Genomic DNA, 22,677 nt, shown 5'->3' on the forward strand with positions numbered 1-22,677 from the left:
GTTTATTTACAAAGGGTATAATTTGAGTGGTGATTACAGTACACATTTAAAATATGGAGGAACTTTCCCACTGGAGCACATAAAGTTTTGATCTTAGGCAGGGCTAGTGACAGACTTTGCCAGGCTCTAGGCAATGTGTGTGTGTACAGGGGGCGGGGAGGGAGGGTTCAGCTCCGCCCAGGAAGAGCGTGGCCTTAGGTGGAAGGGGTGGGACTATAAGCAGCCAGCGGTGTTCTGGTGGTGATTTAAGGGGCCTGGGGCAACTGCCCCCTTTGCCTCCTCCACCCCCTTTGGCAACTGTGATCTTAGGTTGCTGGACAAACTTGTTAGGGAATAAAACTGAACGGACGAAAGCTTGTGAAACTTGCATGACTTTTGCAACTCATCCCTCTAATAACACCGCGTGTATGATATAGCCCTTTCTCTCGCTTGTCTATTTTTAGATCTGGTCCTACTGTGCAATCCACATGGGCAGATTGCTCAGTCTGAATGGATTTTAATGGGCCTCTGTGCAAGCAGTATAGGCTGCCTGTATGAATCGCAGCAGCTCAGGACTGGGGCTGTTCCGCTGTGCGTGTGTGTGCGTATTGATGCTAGTGGGACCTTTCGGTACAACCATACTACTGACAACTCAATGAGTAGTAGTAATAATAGGAAACATCTTGTTAGTTGTGAATCTTGTGTAATACTTGGATAAACATTACTGTGCCTTTCAGAAAGTGGAAATGGGTACTTTATTAGACCGATTTTGTTTAGAGAAACTACTCTACAGTAAACGCTGAAGTAACCAGCAATACAAAATGGTTCTCTACAGCAAAGAAAATACTACAGCAAATCAACTAATTACTCAGTTTGGGTAGAATGTTCTGAAGATTTTTTTAAGTGTTAAGTATTTAAAAATTATGCCCAGAGCACTGCAGTGTGTGGTTAGGAGTTGTTGTGCTTTGAGCACTTACTGTAGAATGTTATGTGTGTAAAATACACACACACACACATAGAGGAGCTCCTGTAAGTTTTACATTGACTTAAAAACCCTCCCCATAAACCTTCCCCATCGTTATGTTGTTTTCCCCTTCCTCCTTCAGAATACTTCTGAGAAAACACAGGGAAACTTATTGGGCCTTATCAAGATGAAAAACTGTCACCTTGAAAACTCTCTCTAGTCCTTGACTGCAATTTGCAGACTTGGAACTTCCAGGGATTTGAATGTCACGCCTGCAGAGCTATAGAGCAAGTGGACAAATTGCACTGTGAGTGGTTCCCTAGCCAGTCTGGTGCATAATAAGTGCTATTCGCCCCCACCACTCATACACACTTCCTTCCTTCCACCCACTTCCCCCACCCGTCCCCTGTTTTAGTTTCACACCTCTGTTCCAAAGTTCACATTGTCCTCTCTCTCTTTCTCTCTCTCGACTTCTTATTTTTAATAGCAGGAAAGAATTTCATACACACCTCCAGCAAGCCCAGTAGTGAATTACCCTTCCTCATCACCACTACATGTCCCAGTGCCTCGAGCGATCCGGATGGAAGAAGACGCGATCAGACTGCCGGCACACCTGCGTGAGTGTTAACTGGTGGCTCATGTCTTGGCTGGAGGAGGGCAAAGGGAGGAGGAAGTGGTTCTTCTGTAGAATGGGATGGGGGAACTCCGTGGTTAGACACTGAGAAAGTATGAGCTGTTTGTCTTTAAAACCTTTTGTTGTTGTTGTTTGAAGAAAGGAAATGGCTCAAATAAAGTGAAAATGTACTTTTCCCCACACTGTGCATTCTTTTCATGGGTCAGGAAAAATACAAAGGACTGAATTCAACCATGGCTTTCACTTCAGTGGAGTTATACCAGGGCAAAATTTGACTCAGCAAGATCACCTTGGAGGGGATGAATCTCCCAGGGTTGGCTCACTTGGTGATGCACTTGGGCGCTATATCAGCACTTCTCCAACTCTGGCCAGCAGAGTGTTTTGATGCTGATGATGGTTCTGAGAGTGTTTACTGCTCCCAATCATATGATGCACATCCCGAGGCGCTTCACTGCAGGGTGCAAACACCTGCAGCTGTAAAGCCAGAGGTGTGAGCCTAGCAGGATGCTCACCAGGAAGCTGCTATGTCCAAACAGAGAGACTAACATTGGAATCAAAACAGGAGCTGATGGTGGGGCCAGAGCCTCATCTCATTGAAGTAACCTGCTGTCAGGCAGGGCAGTGAGAGGGGAAACAGAGTGAAAATTTTGCTTTTAGGGGAAAGGAAGCCAATCTGATTTAAAGTTGACATAATTGTATTAATTTGCTAAACGCCAGGTCTTCAGGTGCTCTGGCAAGACAGATAGCAACTCTGTTCTGTGGATGCTGCTGGATCATGTGGGGCAGGAATGACAACTAGGATTGAGATTTTAGAGGGCAGATAATCTATGAGACAAATTTTCTCATAAAATTTTCCCCATTACCATACAGCATAAGAATCCTTGCCCTAAAATATCCTCTCAGGCACACCTCGTCCCTGATGCTAGGGAAAGAATCTAGTCTTTCAGCACTTCTAGGGCACTGGTCTCCCTCCTCTTTGTCCCATGTCCATATACTCCTACATGTGCCCTGTCCACATCACCTATTGCATCTACAATAGTCACCTGTGTTTGCCTGTTGCTTCTTTCTGTACTTGTCTTCCTCCACTGCTACTCAACCCAGCTAATACCATGCCTTCAAAATTATTAGCTTGTTGGACAGAAAGCATGACATGTAACTCACATGCATACCCAACTGCCCAGCATGAAGATTTCCTCACTGAAAGGAAATTTTGACCCAACTTGTGACTTGACTTTGATAGAGAAGTGTGTTTGACATTTGCAAGTATCTTGCATTTCTGTATCTGTCTCATTTGTTGAGCTTTTATTAAAAAACAAAAACAAAAAAACCCACCACTACTAAAGATTATTCAATACATTTATTTGGAAGATTCTTCCATCATGTTGATTTCTCATGTAGATTCTGAACTTCATGGGCTCAGGGAACACCCAGTCTTCCTTGTTCACTGCATTGGAGCATGTATTTTTGATTCTCAACAAACAAGTTATTATTGATCTATATACTAAATTGTTGAAATTCCTTTATTTTTGGAGAAAATTGTAAGACCAGAAGGGATGATTATGATAATTTCTAACCTCCAGACTATCTTAGGCCATAGAACATCACATAGTGATTTCTGCATAATCTTATCTGAGCTATAGCACATCCTTTAGAAACACATCCAGTTTTGATTTAAAGACATCAAGTGATGGAGACCTCACCATATTCCTGGGTAAATTGTTCCAATGATTAATTACTCTCACTGTTAAAAAGGTGTGCCCTATTTCTAGTCTGAATTTGCATAGCTTCTGATTCCAACTATTGAATCTCATTATACCTTTTTTCTGCTAGATACTGTCAAAAGTTTCTACCCCATGTAGGTACTTTTAGACCGAGATAAGTCACCTCTTAATAATTTCTTGGTTAAACTATATATATAAACTGACTTTCTTAAATCTGTCACTGTAAGGCATTGATTCCAGACCAAATTATTCTTGTAACTTTTTTCTGAAACCTTTCCAGGTTGTTAAATAGCTTTTTAAAAATGAGGACACCAGAACTGGACACAATATTCCAGTAATGGTCTCGCCAGTGCAGTGTACAGGGATAACTTACTTTTCTAGACCTTGGGCAACACGATTTAAATGGCTTGTAGACTTAGGGATTAATCATTCCTGCTGGCTCCTCTTCTGTTAACTAAAGATAGATCCAAATATTGTATCTTAGATCCAAAGCTGGGCTTTCCTCAAAATTCAGATAGGGTAGCTTGAATTGGGCATTTTAGTTCAGTGCATAATAGGAATAGGTACTGGTTTTAAGTTCAAATCCAGATCATGGTTTGGGTCTATCTTTGTTTTTAATCTCTGGTGCCTGGCTGAAACTCAGTGGCTGATGATCTTCCCCTAACCCACTCCCCCTTCATATAGTTATTTCTGATGGCAAAAGGGAGATCTGATTCAGTTATCACTCGAGATGTTAAATTCTGATTAATCGGCTAATCGAGTAGTCGGAATTTCCACTACTCGATTAGTTGGGGCGGAGGGGGAAGAGGACTTATTATCCCCGCTGTGGCTCTTCAGTTTAAATGTAACAGGAGTCAGACATACAGCAGAGCCGCAGTGTCCCAGAGCCAGTGCGAACTGGGATTGCTTAGTCCTGGCTCATGCTGGCCCTGGGAGCTAACCCCACTGCACCTCCCCGGCCCCAGGAGGTAACCCCACCACCTGGCTCTTACTACGTTTAAAAGGCAGCCACAGCTGCACCTCTGCCTTCCCTGCTCCCCTTCTGGCACCACGGAAACAGTGCTGGGGGGATCCGGCTTCTGCTCCCGCCCCTTCCTGCCTCTGATTTAGAGGGAGCAAGGGGGGTGGAATGTGAGTACTTGACTATTTGATGACTCTTTTACATCCATAGCTCTCAAGCCATAGCCACGCTAAACAGAACTATTCCCATAGCATAGCCCAACAATGCAGCAAAACACAGTCAGAGGCCAATGCTAGCCTTAACAGACAAATTAATAGGTCTATATCTGCTTTCATTTACACTGCTACCAAACCAGTGGGTTTCACTAGTGTGGATATTACTGAAAGCATAGTGTGCCCAAGAGATTGGTTTTGCCTTCTTACTGCACTGGGAATATGCTCAAATATATTCTACAATGGAGAGAAGAAGATAGAACTGGAAAGGAATGTCTTTGATTAATGTGAAACAGGCCCCCTGCATTTAGACAGAGTGTTTTATGCATTCCTATAATAGTGCCACCATTTTAATTTTTTAAGAGCACTCTTAAGGCAGGAACTGCCAATAGCACCAGAACAATTAGGGCAGAAATTTCCTCCACTGTTGTAAATCTGTCCCTAATATTTGGTGAGCTCATGGGTCTCAGCCAGACTACAGGGAGAGAGTTTTCTCCAGGATCTGAAGTGAGGGGAGTATGAGCGGGGGAAAGGGAAGGAGTGGAGTGCAGCTTCCTCTCTGCTACAAGTATAGGGAGAGCTTCATCCACCTCTGAGTCTGGGGCTGTTGAAAGTCTTGGGAGAGCCACCCTCCTCCTTGGTTGGTGTGGAGCCTTCCTCCTGCTGTTTCAATCTACTGTAACCCCTGATTTGCTCTCCCTCTTATCCTCTCCCCCATCCCAATAACGTGGAAGCACTATATAATAAGTCTTAATTCGGTAACTCTTGGGTACTGTGAAGGTCCGAAATCCTTTCTCCAAACACACGCTCCGCCCTGCAAACATTTTGTCCTAGACATCCAAACACACCCCTGCCATCTAAGGCTCATAACATCCCCGTTAGCTTCGTCCTTTCTGTTGCCAGGTGCTGTTATGGCATTGCCAGTCACCCATCAGCAAGGAGAGTAGAAGGGTTGGTGTTCATGCCACTAGTATTAATGTCTTTCCTCAGGGAGGTGGGGGGCACAGCCCTCCAGGGACTGAGAACAATACAGAGTAGAAGGGAGAGCGTGTTCATTAGAGTCACTCCAGTTATAACACCTCCAGAATGCTACCCACACCGGGAGAGAGGCTCAGACGTACTGCTTCCTACTGGATTCTCCAAGGACCAACAAACAAAGGAAGGAATTTTGGTTAAGTAGCGTGAGTTAAAACTGACACAGGGCCTTCTTTTTTGGTCCTGCAAATGAATCAGGTCTTCTGTCCAAGAGAGGCCCCAGTCGTTAGGAAAGGGTTGGAAGGATTTGCACTACCAAGGCCCCATAAGACTGAGGGTCTTGTTGTGGACTTACAGCTACAGTGAACTTGCCAAAAAGCCTGTTGGAGGAGATAACCACCGAGAGCCCTTGTTGGAGCGAGGGAGTGATCTCTGGGAAGCTTATTAGCACTCATGTAGGTTCTTCTATTGTTTTTAATGTGTTTTTTCTGTAATGCTTTCACCTTAAGAATGAATGTGCTGGCTCCCAAGAGCTATATGGTAACCTACCTGTCGGCCATCTCTGAGGAGAAAGGCAAATCAGGCCTGTGTAAGCAATCTGACCTTGCGGGGGGATTCACAGTACAGGCAGGGAACTGTGCAACCTGGAAATTCCCCGATCAGGAGTAAGAGAGGTGTGTCTCCACCCAAGAGCGAGGACAGCTCAGGGAATAGGTGAGCACTGACCTGTGACAGGGAGCCCTGCAGTGTGAGTTTTTTCTATCAGCTTACAGAGCAGAAGGAGAGAAGGGATGGTCCAGCTGTTAGTAAGTCCCCGTGGGCAGTGGACTATCCCAATTCAGTTTCCTTCCATGCCACAGATCATGGGCAAGTCACTCAGTCTCTCTCTACCTCAGTTCCCCATCTGTCAAATGTGGATAATAGCACTTCCCTACCTTACGTGGGGTTATGAGGATAAATACATTAAAGATTGAGGCATTCAGATAGGAACTTAGATAAATAGAGACCCCAGCGGTACTTGCAAATCCCTTTTCTGCCCTGAGAGATGCCACAAAAATCCGGTTTCTCTGAATTCTGTTTAAAGGGCTCCCTCCCTGTCTGGTACAATGCCATTAAGTGCTGTCATCTGCCGTTGGGTGATACATTGTGGTGAGTGGTTCTTAGAACAGGACAAAATGTAAAACAGAGTCCTTAAGAGAAGAGATGGGCCAAAAAAACTTTTCCCTGACAAGTATCATTATGCACTGAAACACAGGCAAACATATCTTTTAAAATCACTTTTCGTTTTTTTTACCGTGAAAGAATAAAATGGGTATTTTGCTACCTTCTCCACATCTTCTACAACAACTGCTGTGACATTCTGCTCTAATTCTGCCATAATTCTCTTTGTGCCCTTTGGATGCAGAGATTTTGCAGCACGGCGCATAGAAATATTGAAGCTGTAGAAGGAAAGGAGCTATTAACATCTTCTAGCCCATCCCCTTGCTCCCCGTTGTACCCTGTCTACTATTTTCTGCAGTTAAGTTTTAATCACCAAAGGGATTTCACTACTTCCCTTAAGAGGCTATTTCAGAGCCTACTTGATCACAATCTAACAGGTCACCACGGGAAAAGGTTCCTCCTGACACTGCATATACTCCTAGTTAGACCCACCCTACAACAGGTCCTCCCTGTTCGCCTTGTTTATGTCTTTCCTATGTTTGGAGATCGTATGTCTCCCATCTCAGTCATAGTGAGGCAAACTGTACATATTTAGCTCTTCTGACATTACTGACTCAGTAATTCATGAACTGCTTGTTGTTGTTACTCTTCTTAGAACTCCCAGAAACTTGTCTGCTATTGAGACGCTTAGAACTGAACACATTATTCCAGGCACTGTGATACCAAAAGCACGTTGGGAGGCACTGTGATGCTCCATCATGCAACATATATCTTGTTTGGGTGATGGGAGAAGACAGCAGGGCCAACAGCTTCTCTGAGCCCTAGGACAAGGCTGGGGAGGGAGCCTGCTCCACACCCTGGAAGGGACAGGGCCTCAGGCGGAAGGGGTGGAATGGGGCTAGGCAGCCCTCAGCACTGCCCAGAGAGCACTGTGCCTCCCCCATACAGTCCTTAGCACTGCCCAGAGCGTGGCACGTGATGCTCTGGCAACAATTTAAAGGGCCTGGGGCTCTGTCTGCTGCTGCAGGAGCATCAGTGACAGCTGGAAGCTCTGGGTGCTTTTATTTCACCGTACCCTGGGGCAGTTGTCCTCTTTGCTCCCCTCCTCCCTGTCGGTGAGCCTGGGAGAAGAAGAGATTTTTTTAAATAGTTGGGGTCTATTGATCAGAGCTGTTCAGTACCTGCAGTTCCCCAATTCTTCAACAGCAGTTGCAGGTACTCTGCGCTCTTCAGTTTCCAGCCCTTAGTGTATTTTAGGGTCTGATTGGCTCTGATGTGCATCAGCGCTTTATAATTATAGTAGTATTATAGGGTATTGAAATATATCCATCTTCAGCCAGCCAGGTTGCTTGCTTCTTTAAACATACTGACACGTATCAGAGGGGTAGCTGTGTTAGTCCGAATCAGCATAAACAACAAGAAGTCCTGTGGTACCTTATAGACTATATATTTTTTAGATCTGCCTCTGGAATTTCCACTACATGCACCTGACGAAGTGGGCCTTTGGCCACGAAAGCTTATGCTCCAATAAATGTTAATCTATAAGGAGCCACAACACTTCTCATTGTTTAAACAGACAATGGTGTTCCTCGCTGAAGCAGTAATAATAGATTGTTCCATTGCGCACATGGACAGGAAAGAGAGAGATTGCTCATTTTAATTCTCTGCAATGAAAATATTAATGAGAAGTATTTAGCTATCAGGAAGTGCTTTTCATGCACCCAATTTCATTTCTCTTTGCGTGAGTAGTTGAATTTTTAATCCAGGTGAGACCAAACCATTTGCTTCTGCATGGTTATGAACACCTTATGGTCTCACTTAAATTGCCCATGATGTCATTGCTCTGTGAAAAGAGGCTTTGCCTGATCGATTTACTAAGGCATCATGTATGGTGGTGACTTGAATAGTACATTTAAAGGTCTGATGGGTCAGAGAGATATCTAAGCAAAGCTGAGGCATTTACCAGATCTCAGATAATTTTTTGCAAGTGTCCTACTCCCAACCACACAACATTTCTTGTATGCATAAAGTGTTTTTAAGTGAAACAGATTCTGTTTGAATATTTTTAAAGGAAAGCAGGAAACAATTAGTAGATAGGTAAGAGACAACCGACAGTTACAGTTGCATAGGATCCATTTTTCTGTGTCATGTCTATTAATTATGGTACTCTATTAATCTGTTAGCACCTATTAATTATTCTACAATTTTGGCTTACAGACAGAAAAGGCACTTCCAAGTGTAAAATGTATGGTTATTTAGTTACTAGAATTTTCAGGACATTGCGAAAGACAGCAAGCAAGAAAGCAAGCAAGCAAGCAAGAAAGCAAGCAAGAAAGACGTTTGTCCTGAGCCACATTTAGAGCAATGAAAATATTTGCTTTGGAAGGATCCTTGTGGAACAAAACTGATTGACGCACATTCAGGGAAATAAAATAAAAGCTACATAGAAGACAAAAGGATTTTGAGAGATGCCCAGAATGTTAAGTTGACTCTGGGACTAACTCTGGTCCTGTTGAAATTAGTGATTAAATTCCCATTGACTTTAACCAGACTTGGATGTAACCTTTTGTGCAAACTTACTCTGCCATGTGCTGATTGTGTTGGTTTGCCCATTCCCTCATGGCCAATTCATCTCAGTCTGGTTCCACATCTGCTCCTCAGACATGACTGCACCCCTCTGCCCTGTCTTTCTTATGCCTTTTCCTTCCATGCCCCCTTTCCCATCATTCCCATCTGTTTAGCTAACCCACTTCTAACTAAGCCTCAACTCACACCAAAGAAAAACGTCCTGGAATAAACACGACTTTTGATGCCATTGTATTGTTTGTTGTGTTTGTGTGTAAGTCCCCTTCTCCCACCCGGTGCCTGTCTGTCTAGTTAGATTGCAAAATATCTGGGGCAGGGATGGTTTACTGTTCTGTGGTTGGATAGTGCATCACACAATGGGGCCACAAGTTTGGCTGGTCCGTAGGCACTGCTGGACTGAATTTGTTGAATCATTTACTACAGAAGGAATATGTTTTAGTGGTTAGAGCAGGAGAATAGGAGTCAGGACTCTCTTACTGGTGCTGCTGCGAGCTGCCCAGGTTATGTCTACACCACACTGTAAACCCAATTCTGGGGTATCTGGGCCTGGGTGGGAACTCAATGTTTCCAAGCCTATACTAGGGCATCCACACTGCATTGTAAACCTGGATTTACAATTGCAGGACCTGGATCTTACAACCATATTAATGAAACCCATACTGTTTTTGACTCAAATCAGCGGCTTGACCTGTGTCCACACTGCAAAATGTCAGGGTTTGGACCAGAGTCACAGAAGGGCTCAGGCTGTGACCCACAACTTCCATCACCAGCAGGGTCCTAGGTCACAGCACAGAGTGCTTGCTGATCCAGGTCAGAGTGATATGTGTGTGGATGGAAGTGGAGCTTGGGCTAAAACCTGATTCAGAGCCTAGTAAGCAGCTTAGTGTAAACATCCTCCCAGAAATTAAGTGACTTAAACAAGAAGTCTCTGAGCTTCATTTCCCCCATTTGTAAAACAAGGATTATACTGTGGCTCACATAGGGATAGATTCTCAAACTCTGTTAGACCCAATTGAGTTTAAACCCAACTGAGTTTGAAAACCTCCCCCAGATGTGAGGTGAAACTTGCTTAATATTTGCCAACTGCTTTGTAAAGGGCACTGTCGACTGAAGAGTGTCTAGCAGCATAGGGCTTTGGCAAAGAGTACTTGTTTATGCAATAAAAACGGTAAATTTAAAAATAACAGAATGTTGCTTAGGCAGCTGTCCAGCTACTTTGCACTACTCTCTGGCAGTCTCAAAGCACTGGACAGATATAAATGAATTAAGCCACATAGCTAACCTTGGACATAGGAGGAATAAAGCCCTGAAAATTAAAGATAAAGATGCAGTACTTTACTGCACCTGGAGAGGAACAGCAGTGCTAAATCAATATGGAAAGGGAGACATTTAGGGTGAATCTACACTGCACTCTTATTTCGAGATAACTAGCTTTATTTCAAAATAGCAATGTGTCTACACAGCCATTTCGTTATTTTGAAATAACGGACAGCTTAGTCTGAAATCTGTAACCCTCATTCCTTGAGGAATAATGCCTCTTCTGAAATACCTATTTTGAAATGAGGCATGTGTAGATGCTCCACTGCTGGTATTTCAAAATAGCCCCTCATCAAGGCAATTCTAAGTTATTCCTCCCCAGTGCCTCCTAGGACTCTAAATCAAGATAGCACGTCCACATTAAAGAAGTCTGCCTCGGACTAATTTTGAGTTTCCCTGTAGTGGAGACGTGCTATTTCGAAATAAGCTATTTCGGATTAACTATTCCAGAATGGCTTATTTCAAAATACTCATGCAGTGCAGACATACCCTTAGTGTGCAGAAAGCTTAACAGGGCAGCTCCTGTCTAGGGTTGAGGAATACATTATTGGCCCAGTTGGGAGATCTGTGCTCTATGGAGCAGGGTGATTTTCATTTGAAAATCTGGAATAACGTATGGACATGTGAATGAACAGCTGAACCCCCTTTCCATTGGAGATGCCACCAAGGGCCTGATCCAGTGTCCATTCACGTGTGGCACTGTTGAGGTAAATGGGTGCAGCAGTGAACCGCAGATTGGTTCCATTTCCCCTAGTATCTGGCCACCAGGGCAGATGCATCATGATTAAAATTGGGGTTGGAAGGTGGTGTTCTGCTGATCAAGCAAGTAGCTTACAAGTGCACCTTCCTGTGGTCTCACCAGCTTGTGATACAACCCCGCTTAATGCTGTGGTTATCCAGGCTGCCAATCTCTGACTGAACTACATTGAAAGCCAAACCCCAGTGTTACAGAGCATGGACAATGCGCTGCTCAGAAGTCCCGTGGTGTCATGCCACTCCACTGCACATGTGGAAGACCTGTAGAGCTGAGTTTTAGTCTTTTTAAGGCATGTAGGCCCACACAAATCTCTCTGCACAGAGGAAAAAGGGTGTTGTCACTTGAGTTTGGGATTCAAGCAGATCTCTTGTAGAATTCTCCTAGAAAGGGTAAGGAAAAATCAGAAGCAAAAGCAGTAGGACATTTATGGTAGAGGTTGGACCTCCCTTGTTTGGCACCCAAGGGACCTGACCAGTCCCGAATGAGGGAATTTGCCAGATTGGGGAGGTCCCTGCCACCGGCCTCCCAGGATGCTCCCCCTCTCTGCAGCTGGCTCTGCTCTGGCTCCACTGCCACTGGGCTCCAGCCTGCAGGGCTTGGACTTGAGCTCCAGCCTACTTGGGAATCCCTGGGGACTTGGCTTGCTGTCTGCCCCACTTTTGCTGTGCTCTGCTGAGGATCCCCGGGGATGGGGCTTGCTGGCTGCCCCACTTTTGCCGTGCTCTGCTGAGGATCCCCAGGGATGGGGCTTGCTGGCTGCCCCGCTTTTGCCGTGCCTCGCCAGGGATGGGGCTTGCCAGCTGCTCTGCTTTTGCCACTGTCTGCCATGCTGCTGTGCCGCCAGGCCGGGAATCCCCAGGGCTGGGGTTCAAACTCCCAGGCACCAGGGCTCTCTGATCCAACAACATCCGTGGTCCTGCCAGACCAGAGTCCCGGATTTCGGCGTTTCAACCTGCATTACTGGGCTCAAAGCATTTTTAGCCTTGTCTTAAAGTGATACTATCAAGATCAGTGAACCCAAAAATTAACTTGTTCTTCCCTCATATGTCTCTGTATATACAAATGCTTCAGGGCTCATTTTTTCCTAAGAAAAATTCAGTGTCAGCAGCTCAACTCTCACAAATAAACCTACGATTAAAAAAAAAGAAACAAGAAACCATGTGCAAGCCATGACTAAGGGATCCTACAACAACAAACCAGTGTGTGGTAAGGAACCCTTCAATAACAATAGAGCACACATACTATGACCACCCATCAGTGGCAAATAACTGGCACTATGAGCAGCCTTCCAGGATCAAATGAACTTGCACTGCTCAGCACTCACAAGCAGCTCTGTAATAACAAACCAGTGTCTCCGCGAGGATGATCCGAATTTCAGTATCAGTGTTTCAGTATCAAGGGTTACTCTTAATAACAGAGCTTTTAAAAATTATGCAGAATATCTTATGTATGCCTTTGAATAGTTGGGGTTATGTCTTCCATACCTGGGTCTTCATACAGCCCCCCCATTGCCATAGCGTTGGAGCGCCGCACAAGTATTAATGTAGGAAACACAGAATTATGAGGATGAGAGGCATTATTCAATTCCCAGGGGGACCTGAATAGCAGAAGCATTCAAGGACTTGCTCAAAGCCACCTGGGAAGTGAGCTGAACCCATATTTCCTGAGTGCCCAGAGATTATTCTTTCCCAGTCCCTTTCGATGATAGGCTGGAGCTAACACACAACAGCAGAACACACAGCATTGTTCTTCTAAGTAGTTATGGCTTTTCAGGAGGTGTGTACCAGCAATGTGGGGGCAGCAATTGAGAGTACAGTTAGTTCCTGTCCCTTCAACTCCTGCTAAATACATTAGCCAGCAGTGAAGCACTTACAAGGAGGTTTAGAAAATGCACACAAAGTTCCCAGTTCTGCCCTCACCTGCCCACACACAATTCCTATTGAACTTAGTGAGCTTGAACATGGAGGGGAGCCAACAGCCTCCATAGACCCCCGGGCAAGGTGTGTGGGGTTCCCCTGACTCTGCACCCATGAAAAGGGGTGGGGCCTAGAACAGAAGGGGCAGGGAAGGAGCAGCTAGCCCTCAGCACCATTCGTACCATGGCGTGCCTCTCCCAGCCCTTAGAGCTGCCTGGAGCATGTGGCATGAAGGAAATTGCCTCAAGGCAATTGCCCCTTCCTCCCTTTCCCATGTCAGTGGGCCTGTCTGTGAGGGGGGAATTTCTCCTGCGGTACTGAGGCAGACGTTCAGTGCTTTGAATGTAGATTTGCTTTATGCAGATCTAGTGGTGCCTGTAAAAGGCCTGCAAATCAGGTTTTTTTAAAAAATCAGAACTTATGAGTCATTCATCACTTATAACTGGGCTGTAGTTTATGGTGTTGCGGGTTAATAAGTAGCCACTAATGGCTGGGCTTTCCAGAGTCGCCAACACCAGGGATAGTGACTTGGCACCATATCTCTGCTAGTGAATCTTTAAAAAAAAATGTAAAATGGGACTAGTACTGACCTGACAGGTTGGTTATGTTTATTTAGTGCATATGCCTGACAGGGATCAGTCTCCATTCACTCACCCACTGAAAGCTAGGCCTGGCTCGCATTTGCGGCAAGTGCCCAACATTTAAATGGAACAGAAAATGGCTACGCTGAATTAAGAATCAACCAGTTACCTTAAATGTGTCCGTTCTGGTGAGCAACTGAACCTAAGCACCAAACGCATTCCTGCTTGAATTCAAAGCACACTGCCTTTGTCCAGGATGCTCGGCAGCAGTAGAAGGAAGCCCTGAGGGACTCCTTCCCTGAAGCTGTAGAAAACTGTTCCCAGCCACTGCTGCTGGCTTTGACTCAGAGGCAGTGAAGCTCTTGCCATATAGAGCTTTGGCCAGTGGATCCTTGTAGCTGCAGATCCACTGGGCTGGGTCTGTTTATTATTTGTGTCACAGTAATGAGGCACTATGTATGCACCTAAGCAGACGTGGCCCTTTCTCCTAAGAGGGAAACAATCTTGCCCTCTTTCCCTAGCTGGCCCTCACCCTATGCCAACCTCTGCATAGCTTTTGGGAGTTTGTGTTCCCTGCTCGGTGGAATGGCTCTGGTTTCACTGCCCATTGGATGGGCGACAGGGAGAGAGGGAAAGGCGGAGGAGGCAAGGAATGGGGGACATGGTTTTAAACACAATTAGCTGATACAAAACTGTACCTGATTTGTCTGAATCTGCACTAACTGGTCAGTCGTAGTCACCATAGTGTGCGTTAGCTCATCTCCTCACCACAGTGATTCATTGTGATGACATTTTCTAGTGAAGATATGCCGTATGTGCATAGATAGTCGGGAAGGAGATGCTGTGGGGTTAAGGAATGGCACTGCATGTTTTAGAGGAAAGAGCTTATTTTTTAACTTATTAATGTATTCTCAGTGCTTTTCCCTTTCAGTGCTTTGGAAGGGTTTTATGTTTCCCTCAGGTATCTTAAAGGGCTTCTACTTTGCAGAGCAGACCTCCCTGTGGGGCTGTGACCTGGTCAGAAGCACTGACTCTTTTTATTTTAAACTCACCAGCAACTAAAATACACAGTATATTTTTGAAGGGAAATTTCCTTTTTGGGTTTTTGTGTCTCTGAAAGAATTTCCGATGTAGGCAGACAGTAATTCCCAGCTACATGCTTCCTGATAAGGAAGCAGCTTCAATAAATGCAGCTATAAATAGCTACCTTTTATTTTAAAATACTTACAGAGATTAGTTTACCCTTTCTTTCTGTTTGCTGAAAGAAGGATTGGCTTAGGGTCAGAGTTTCAGGTATAGCACCTTTGAGCTCCAGAGATCTGCAAATTCAGACAGCGTTGACTGAATCTTTTAGCTTTCCAAGGCAGATAAATTGAGATATGTGAAGTTTAAAAGGTGTGTGGGTCCATCTTTTGCACAAAATCTTAATAACTAATGTCCAGTCATCGTTGCATGGTGGACACTGAAGACCCTAGGCCACTTTTCACACACACAGACATTTGCCCAGTGTTTTGTGCAAAACTCACCCTGCCTTTGCTGTGTGCTGGCCTAAGCTCCAGAGGTGGCTACATTTCAGTGCACCAATATACATATAGTTTCTTAAAGTACTTCATGGTATTTAGGAAGGAATGATAGGAATGGTACTACAGGTTGAACATATCTAACTCTCTGGTCCATGGTCAACACCCATGGTCCAGCATGATTTTAATAATTATGGGTGTGGCTAAGTTTCCCATAGTCCTCTAAAGTTTGCTGACAGCCACCAATCCTGGCTTTCAGTTTTCTGTGCTGTTCTTTAGCTCTAATTTACCTCTATAAATGTCTTCGAAGAGCCCAGTAAGCAGTGCAAGTGTTGGTAAGGATGCTAGACAATATTGACCTCTGGTGGTTTGGCAAATTCTCTGGTTCAGCACCAGTCAGGTCCTGAGGTTCAGCCTCTATATATATTTACATTATTTTTATGTATTATGGAGGTGCCATGTATTGGATCCATTTGGTAGAGAGGGTGCCTGAGTAAATCTGACATAATAGGTATTTTTTTAAATCTTTTTAAAAGTTGGACAATCACTTTTTACATCTTGTTCAACTTATGACTGAAAATGTCTTCACTGTGCCCACAAACTTGATTGTTTTAATTGGGAGCACATGAACCCATCTCCCCCAGGAGATGTCAGATTTTATTCTGCACTAGGGAAGGGTTCATGTGTTGATAACAGAGAAGGCTTCATGTGCAGCTGTAAATGGATAAAATATAAACTGTCAACAGCTGCACTTCTACAGTACTCCCTCCTCTTTATTAAGCATTTAAAAAACTAGGAAGTTAATACACAGAATCGTTGCCACTGTGATGCAGTTAGAACTGCTATACACAACATACCAGACAAACCAAGAGAAATGAAGGAAATAAAAAGTGAAGCCACTTTATTAGCACATACCTTCCACTGGTCCACCTGCAAATAACCACATACCCAACTAGTAATCTCTACCGCAGGCCATGTACTGCGACCTTAACTCTGCCCCACTGGGGACACCAAACTTATATCACCCCCTTCTCCTGCCCTCCAACCCAAAATATCCTCTCCCAATAAAACAAGCTATTACATCGAACATCCACAACTGCTAGTATTGTTGGAAAAGTAATCTGGCCAAGGGGTGCCCACAGGAAGGGGATTAAAGTGAGAGCAGAGTTTAGGAATGAATGGGGACAGACCTATGGAATCATCCTGCTCATCTCACTAGTAAGGCAGGCTTGTTCCCTACAGCAGCACACCAATTCACCAGTTTAAGACCTCACCTGCGTTGGCCAGCACCATTCTCTTTCTCCTTTACTCTGCAGCCTCAGGTAGCGATGGAGGGAAGGGGTAGTGAGGGGTGCTGGGCTGGCCAAGTGTTAGTGACAAAATCCTGAAACATGTCTTTGAGTCCCCAATCTGGTCTAGTTCTTCAGAGACAGGACTAAACGGAGGTGAGTGACTCTTTCCCTTGTTTATTTCAAGAGGCCATATGTATTGGCTTTGATGGACTCAGTACCGGGGGTCCGGGGGGAACTTTTGTGCCCATTTGTAAGACACGGTACATTAGCACCACTGAACAGTGGGAGCAAAGTCAGCAGGAAGACGTCCCAGGCTCTGTGACTGAGGGTGAAATGAGCAGTTCCAACAGGTTTATCTAGCAGGGTCTAGATTAAACTATTTCCCTTCTCCTCCCCCTCAGCTCCTTCATAGGATATTATAACTTGTGGCCAAAGCCTACCCAAAAAGGCATTCAGCTGCTGTCAGAGCCCCTCCTCTTGGCCTGTTGGCCCTGCTCTGGGTTGGCCTGGAGCCCAACAGATTGCACAAGGGCGCAGCTGCTGGTAGCTCCCTCCTTGACCCCAGCCTTCTTTATTTGCCGAAATGCCATCCAAGGGCTGAGCACTTGTCCCTTTAGACAAGTTCCGAATGTAACCTGCTAAGAATATTGTCTTTTTTTTTTTCTAAAGGTGCCTGTAGCTTTTCACCTTTTGGCACCTGTGCTTTGGGGCTGCACAGAGTCGGCTGATCTGCATGTACAGGCCATACTATGCCTCCTCCACTGGCCCCTGGAACATGCACAATTAATACGGCATTAATTAATTATGGGGAGAAGCTGCTGCTGGCACAAGAACCAAGGCTTCCAGTTTATAACGTGAATGCTTTGATGCTGAGCTTTAAAGAACATTTCCATCAGCTCAAGCCAGCAGAAAGGCCCTGTGATATTTAAACCCTCCCTCCTTTTAGACGCCAGAGTTCAGAGTCCTGCTACTCTGGGAACGAAACAAAAAAGGGGGGGAGGGAGGAGAGGAGGAGGTATTGAAAAAACACAGTTGAGGATGTTGGCCGGTGATGAAAACATTTATGCAGGGCTGGGACTGGGAAAAGGGGTTGGTGCTTCAGCTCTAGTGTAGTAGAAATAGGTACCCACGGAATGAAAACAGAGGGGGAAATCCTGGCCCACTGAAATCAGTGGGACTTTTCCTATTCAGTGTTGCCAGGATTTTACCCAGAATTCTTCACCTCCCTACATGGCTGCTGCTCTGGGCAATGACTGTGGGAAGAAAGATGTCCCTTGGGTCTTGTGCAATATTAAGAAGAATTTCTCCGTTTCAACTTCCTCCTTCTCCCTGGTGCAGAAGGAAGTAGCTCTGGTTCAGGCAGGTCCACAAACCAATTACTCATTTCAGTTCTGCCACTTAGCGTGGCCTAAAGGATTTCCTGTTGGTGGAAATCTCCCTTGATGTACGATAGTTCCTCCTTCCAACTCTCTCTTTCACTCTGATTTCTTCCAAACAATCTGTCTTCGTCAGTATTTAACCCCTCACTGACTTTCACTTCCTCACTGGGCTTTGGGGAAGGCAGCTTGTCAAAACCACCCTTTCTATGTGGATACTTCTTGTTCCCCTATTTTTCTGTGTTACGCTTCTGACTCTGTATCCACCTTCTTGGAAATTTCCTGAGTGACCTCTGGGCCATTAGGTGCATTATTCTGGGTGGTCGTTACCGTGTTGTGGTAAGTCTAATTAGTCATCAGGCCCTCTTGATCTTTCCGTTTGTCAATACTCAGAGATAAGATGTGTCATCATTATTGAACCTCTAAGGCCCAATTCCCCTTTGCTCTGTACTTAGTGGTGGCATTCGCACCGTCACAAAGCGAGCATAAAAAAAACTTACTGAATTGGCATGGTCACATTTTTCACCCACTTTGCACTGACAACACACACATTACCGAGCAATAGTGGATGGGGACATGTTGCAGTAGATGTTAGAGGCCCCAGAAATGTTCCCTCTAACCCTTTCCATCTGTGGGCAGATTTTTTTCCATGCATGTGTGGAATATTTTTTATACGCACCGAGGCATGTGCATCACCTGGATTCACACAAACCTAGCTGTGGGTGCTCTTCTAAACAGCTGGGCAGCATTGCACTCTCTTCTGAGTGGCTGTACAAGAGCCCAGGCTGTAGGGTTACTGGGCTCTAGTCAGGTTGCAGCCCATTGTGCTGTTGATGGGTAGGGTTGCCAGGTGTCCAGTGTTGACCTGGATAGTCCGGTATTTTCTCCTCCTGTCCAGTAAAAAAATTCAGAAGATACCAGACACCTAAAATGTCTGGAGCTTTCTGATTTTTTGCCAGCCAGGAGGCGAAAATCCTGGGTGCTTACTGGGTTCTGCAGGGGAGCTGTCAGACCCAGTGCAGGGAGGCAAGATGGTGGGCATCCGCCAGCAGCCTGCTAAGGCCAAAAAGCATTTCTTAAAGGGGCCATGCTGGTTGGTTTTTTTGTTTTTTTGTTTTTTTGCTTAACAACTCTCGGGGGGGGTCCCCCCCTTCTTTTATTTTGCCCAACAACTTTGGTCTCAGCAGAATTTTTTCCCCAGTGGTTTTTTTTTTTGGTGGGGTGGGGGGAGTGTTCGGTATTTTTTGGTTAAATCATCTGGCAACCCTAGTGCTACACGTAATAAAGGACAGTTTCTGACTAGCTAAGTTTAAATGTGATGGAGCCTAACCCTGCAAACAGCCATTACATCCGTGCTTAACCGTAAGCCCATGAGCAGTCCCATATGAGCCATCTGTGTGTTTGCAGAATTGGAGCCAACATTCAGACAAGGTGCAAGGAAATAGCATAAAAAATAAGCAGAGGGGTCGGAGAAAGACTATTAAGGGGACACCTACAGCAAGGCATGGTTAGATAAACTATGTTCACAATTGACAGGCCTAAGTAAATCAGACAATTAATGATGTCAGTAGTGCCAGAGGGCCCCATGCCTACCTATTAGCAGCACATGCATTAGTGTTGGACAAATCTCAAAAAGTTTGCAATCTGGTTAACAATAGTCATAATAATCCCTAGCTCTTACCTAGCACTTTTCATCAGCAGATCTTGATCTGCTTTACAGCCTTCTAACATGTCTGTCCTCACAATACCCCCAGACATGCATCTGACGAAGTGGGTCTTTGCCCAGGACAGCTTATGCTCCTACACTTCAGTTAGTCTATAAGGTGCCAGAGGACTCCTCGCCACAATACCCCTGTGAGCTTGAGAAGGGTTGCTATTGCCATCTGAGACACAGAGAGGCTAAGTGACTCACCCAACTTCACACAGGAAATCTGTGACAAAGCAAGGAATTGAGCCCAGGTCTTCCACAAGCCTAGGCTAGATCGAACCATCTGGTTACCTTCCCAGACTTGTTGGAGATGCAAAATTGAGACGGAAATCTCTCATGTATGAGTCTGTTCACAAGAGTGCTGGTAGCATCCGGTTGGCCCAGAGTTACCTCAGAAACGCTGGCTCTCACACAGTGCAGTGATGCTTCAGGAGAGAGCTTGGAGATGCAGCAGGAGGGCCCCAAAATTAAAGTTTCTGAAAATTCAAAGTTGGGGTTTGAGTTTCTCCAGACGTTTCTAGTTTTGTCACCTGCCCATCACTATGTACGTGCACGGCAGGATACATCTGCACAGCAAAGAAAACTGAGTCTTAACACCTGGGTCAAATGATGCAGGCTCACAGGCTGCCATGCTAAAAATAGTGTAGACATTCTCGTTTGGGCGGGGGCCTCCCCATTTGCCTGGTTTCAGAGCCTGGGTGCTGGGCACACTGCTGCTATTTTTAGCTCTGCAGCCCAAACTCCAGGAGCCCTGAGTCACTTGACCCAGGCTCTGTGACTGGATGTCCCGGGTTTTTCCTTGCAGTGTAGACATCCCATAGGTGTTCAAACCCCATGGTGATAAGTCTGGTATAAATGTCTAGAAAGACAGGTGTTAGGCATGCACGTGCTATGTAAACTTCTTTCTCTTCAGCTCTAATTATCACCTACCGTGTGACATAACCATTTATCTTGTACATATTTGACAGATTACAGCCTTTGCTCAGAAACACTTCTTCCAAAAGCCACGGTGGACACTGCACAGGCATACCCCGTATTTGCTTTCCAACAGAAAGAGTCAGTGCCATCAAGTGCAAAATACTAAATAATAACTTTAGCTATATAAACTCCACACTGGGGAGTGAAAAGCTGCTGTGTTCATGAAATAATGCATAGGTTTGAACCTAACTTTCTGCCAGTATTTCAGCAGAGATGGGCTTCAAATAAGCTATGCTGTACAGCGAAGGCTCTAGGTTAAGATGGTAGATGAGGCAATGTATCTTAACCTTCACTGCACTTCATGTGTACTCATTAGTTGACAATACATTAAAAAGCTGCTGATGCTTTTTGGGGTCTTTTACTGAAGGCTCTCTGTTGCTTTGAAGCCTTTTAATGAAAGAGCTGGTTTGCATACAGTTTTTGTACTACTTTAAATTTAACATCTTACATCTTGGCATAACCTCGTAGAGTGGATACAGTAATACCGGTTTAAAGGTCCTTGTTGTGGTACCTTTAACCTAGAATAACTGTGTCCATGGTAAGGGGGCTGTACTGCTTTAACTCTATTGTTCCCTAAATCACTATAATTAAAGTGACACAAAACCTGTGGTTAGACCAGTTCTAAAGTGCACATGTGCATTATCCTCTCTGGGGCCCAGACATAGCTGTACCTTTGTGGATTTATTACCCAGAGGAGTAGGGTCCATATCTTCCTTTGTGTTTATATAGCACCTAGCTTAGACTTACTATTTGAAATAATAACCATCCATTTAATTAGCCATTCCAGATGCTGCTTAGCTTTGGGATGAAAGATATGTATCTCTTTTACTTTAATTTTTATTGTCTTGTTTGTGGGGGAGGCAGAGGCCTGAGTTCTCTTAGGGCAGAGCATTCACTGTACAGTTGTGGGGGCCATCACACAGGAAAATCTCATATCCGAAAGGAAAGCTGGGGGTGGTCCATCAGGAAGACAAATAAATACTCTGTGTGGGAACTCCATGACATTTTCCCATGGCTTTACGTTACTGTGATTGGGAACCTCCCCTGGCGTCAGGTTTAACCTGCATTAATCAAAGGATTCCGTTGGTCCGAAGTTAGCTGAAGTGCTCAAGTCTTTCAAGCAAACCTGGGATGATTTTATACTTTTTTGCACCAAAATTGTCAGAAATAGGTCGTTTTGACACACACAGGCCAGGTGAAACACAGTGGTTTTGAGTGAGCTCTTTAGGAGATCCTGAGTTTGTTCAAACCGTCTTCAGTGTGACACTTGTCAGTGCCAACGGGACATGCCCCAGTTGATACCAAAGAAAAAGAAATATGTCCAAATGCCACGCTCTGATAGCCCTGGGGTCCAGCGGAACAAAACCAGAGAGCTTGCAGGAACTGTGCACATTCCAAGCAGTCTTTTCTGCTTTGATGGGAGCCCAGGCACTACACTGTGGTTCTCCAATTGTCTCTTGGGTGGTGGGTCAATCGCATGAGTTCCCCCAGCATCTTACCTTGCTTGACATGATAAGCTATTTTTTAACTGTGATGGATGACTGTGGCGTTTCCCCCTAGGGAACTTGCTTCCAACGATGGCATCATGTGAGTCTGTATATTTCATGGGTATGTATATTTGTGTCGGAGATAAAGAGCTGTTGAGGGTCTGTTTTAGGTGATAATTAACTCGGAAACTAGAGACCTCAGATAAAAGTGAAGAAGGGAATTTGCCTCTTGGCAGTTCTGACACAAATATAAATCAATTGAAGAAGCAACAGGGCAAGTTCTCCAGAGAAGGAAGGAACTGGAGAGAATGCAGCCAGGCACTGGTTGGAACTTGGGGTGCAAGAAGCAGATCTTTGAGGTGAAATGACTTAAGCCTTAGGAAAAACCAATAGAGGCAGTGTTGGGGTTAATATGCAAAGGCCTCCAGTGGATCACAAATTCCCCTTATATCTGTCTTTTCTCCTTGGTATCTCTTCTCCCCCTCTCAGGCTGTGTCTACACTAGCATCCCTTCCGGAAAAGGGATGCTAATGTAGCACTTTGGAATAGGCA

General features: G+C 44.9%; 1 protein-coding gene across 5 annotated transcripts in view; it reads left to right on the plus strand.

The window, feature by feature from the left end:
- Window positions 1-22,677, plus strand: part of ETV6 (ETS variant transcription factor 6) — a 174,161-nt gene that overhangs the window by 66,474 nt on the left and 85,010 nt on the right. The window contains exons 2-3 of one of the 5 annotated variants that reach the window (XM_075901018.2): window positions 1,086-1,250; window positions 1,431-1,560. The exons of 1 other annotated variant lie outside the window; for it this stretch is intronic. In XM_075901018.2, coding sequence (XP_075757133.1) covers window positions 1,524-1,560 — 37 coding nt within the window. In that variant the 5' untranslated portion in view covers window positions 1,086-1,250; window positions 1,431-1,523. The remainder of the gene's footprint in view (window positions 1-1,085; window positions 1,251-1,430; window positions 1,561-22,677) is intronic. 3 more of the 5 variants (XM_075901025.2, XM_006115482.5, XM_006115483.5) reach the window with 3 other exon arrangements.

The sequence above is a fragment of the Pelodiscus sinensis genome, chromosome 1, assembly GCF_052426305.1.
Source record: "Pelodiscus sinensis isolate ZL-2025 chromosome 1, ASM5242630v1, whole genome shotgun sequence".
In the NCBI taxonomy this organism is placed as follows: domain Eukaryota; kingdom Metazoa; phylum Chordata; order Testudines; family Trionychidae; genus Pelodiscus; species Pelodiscus sinensis.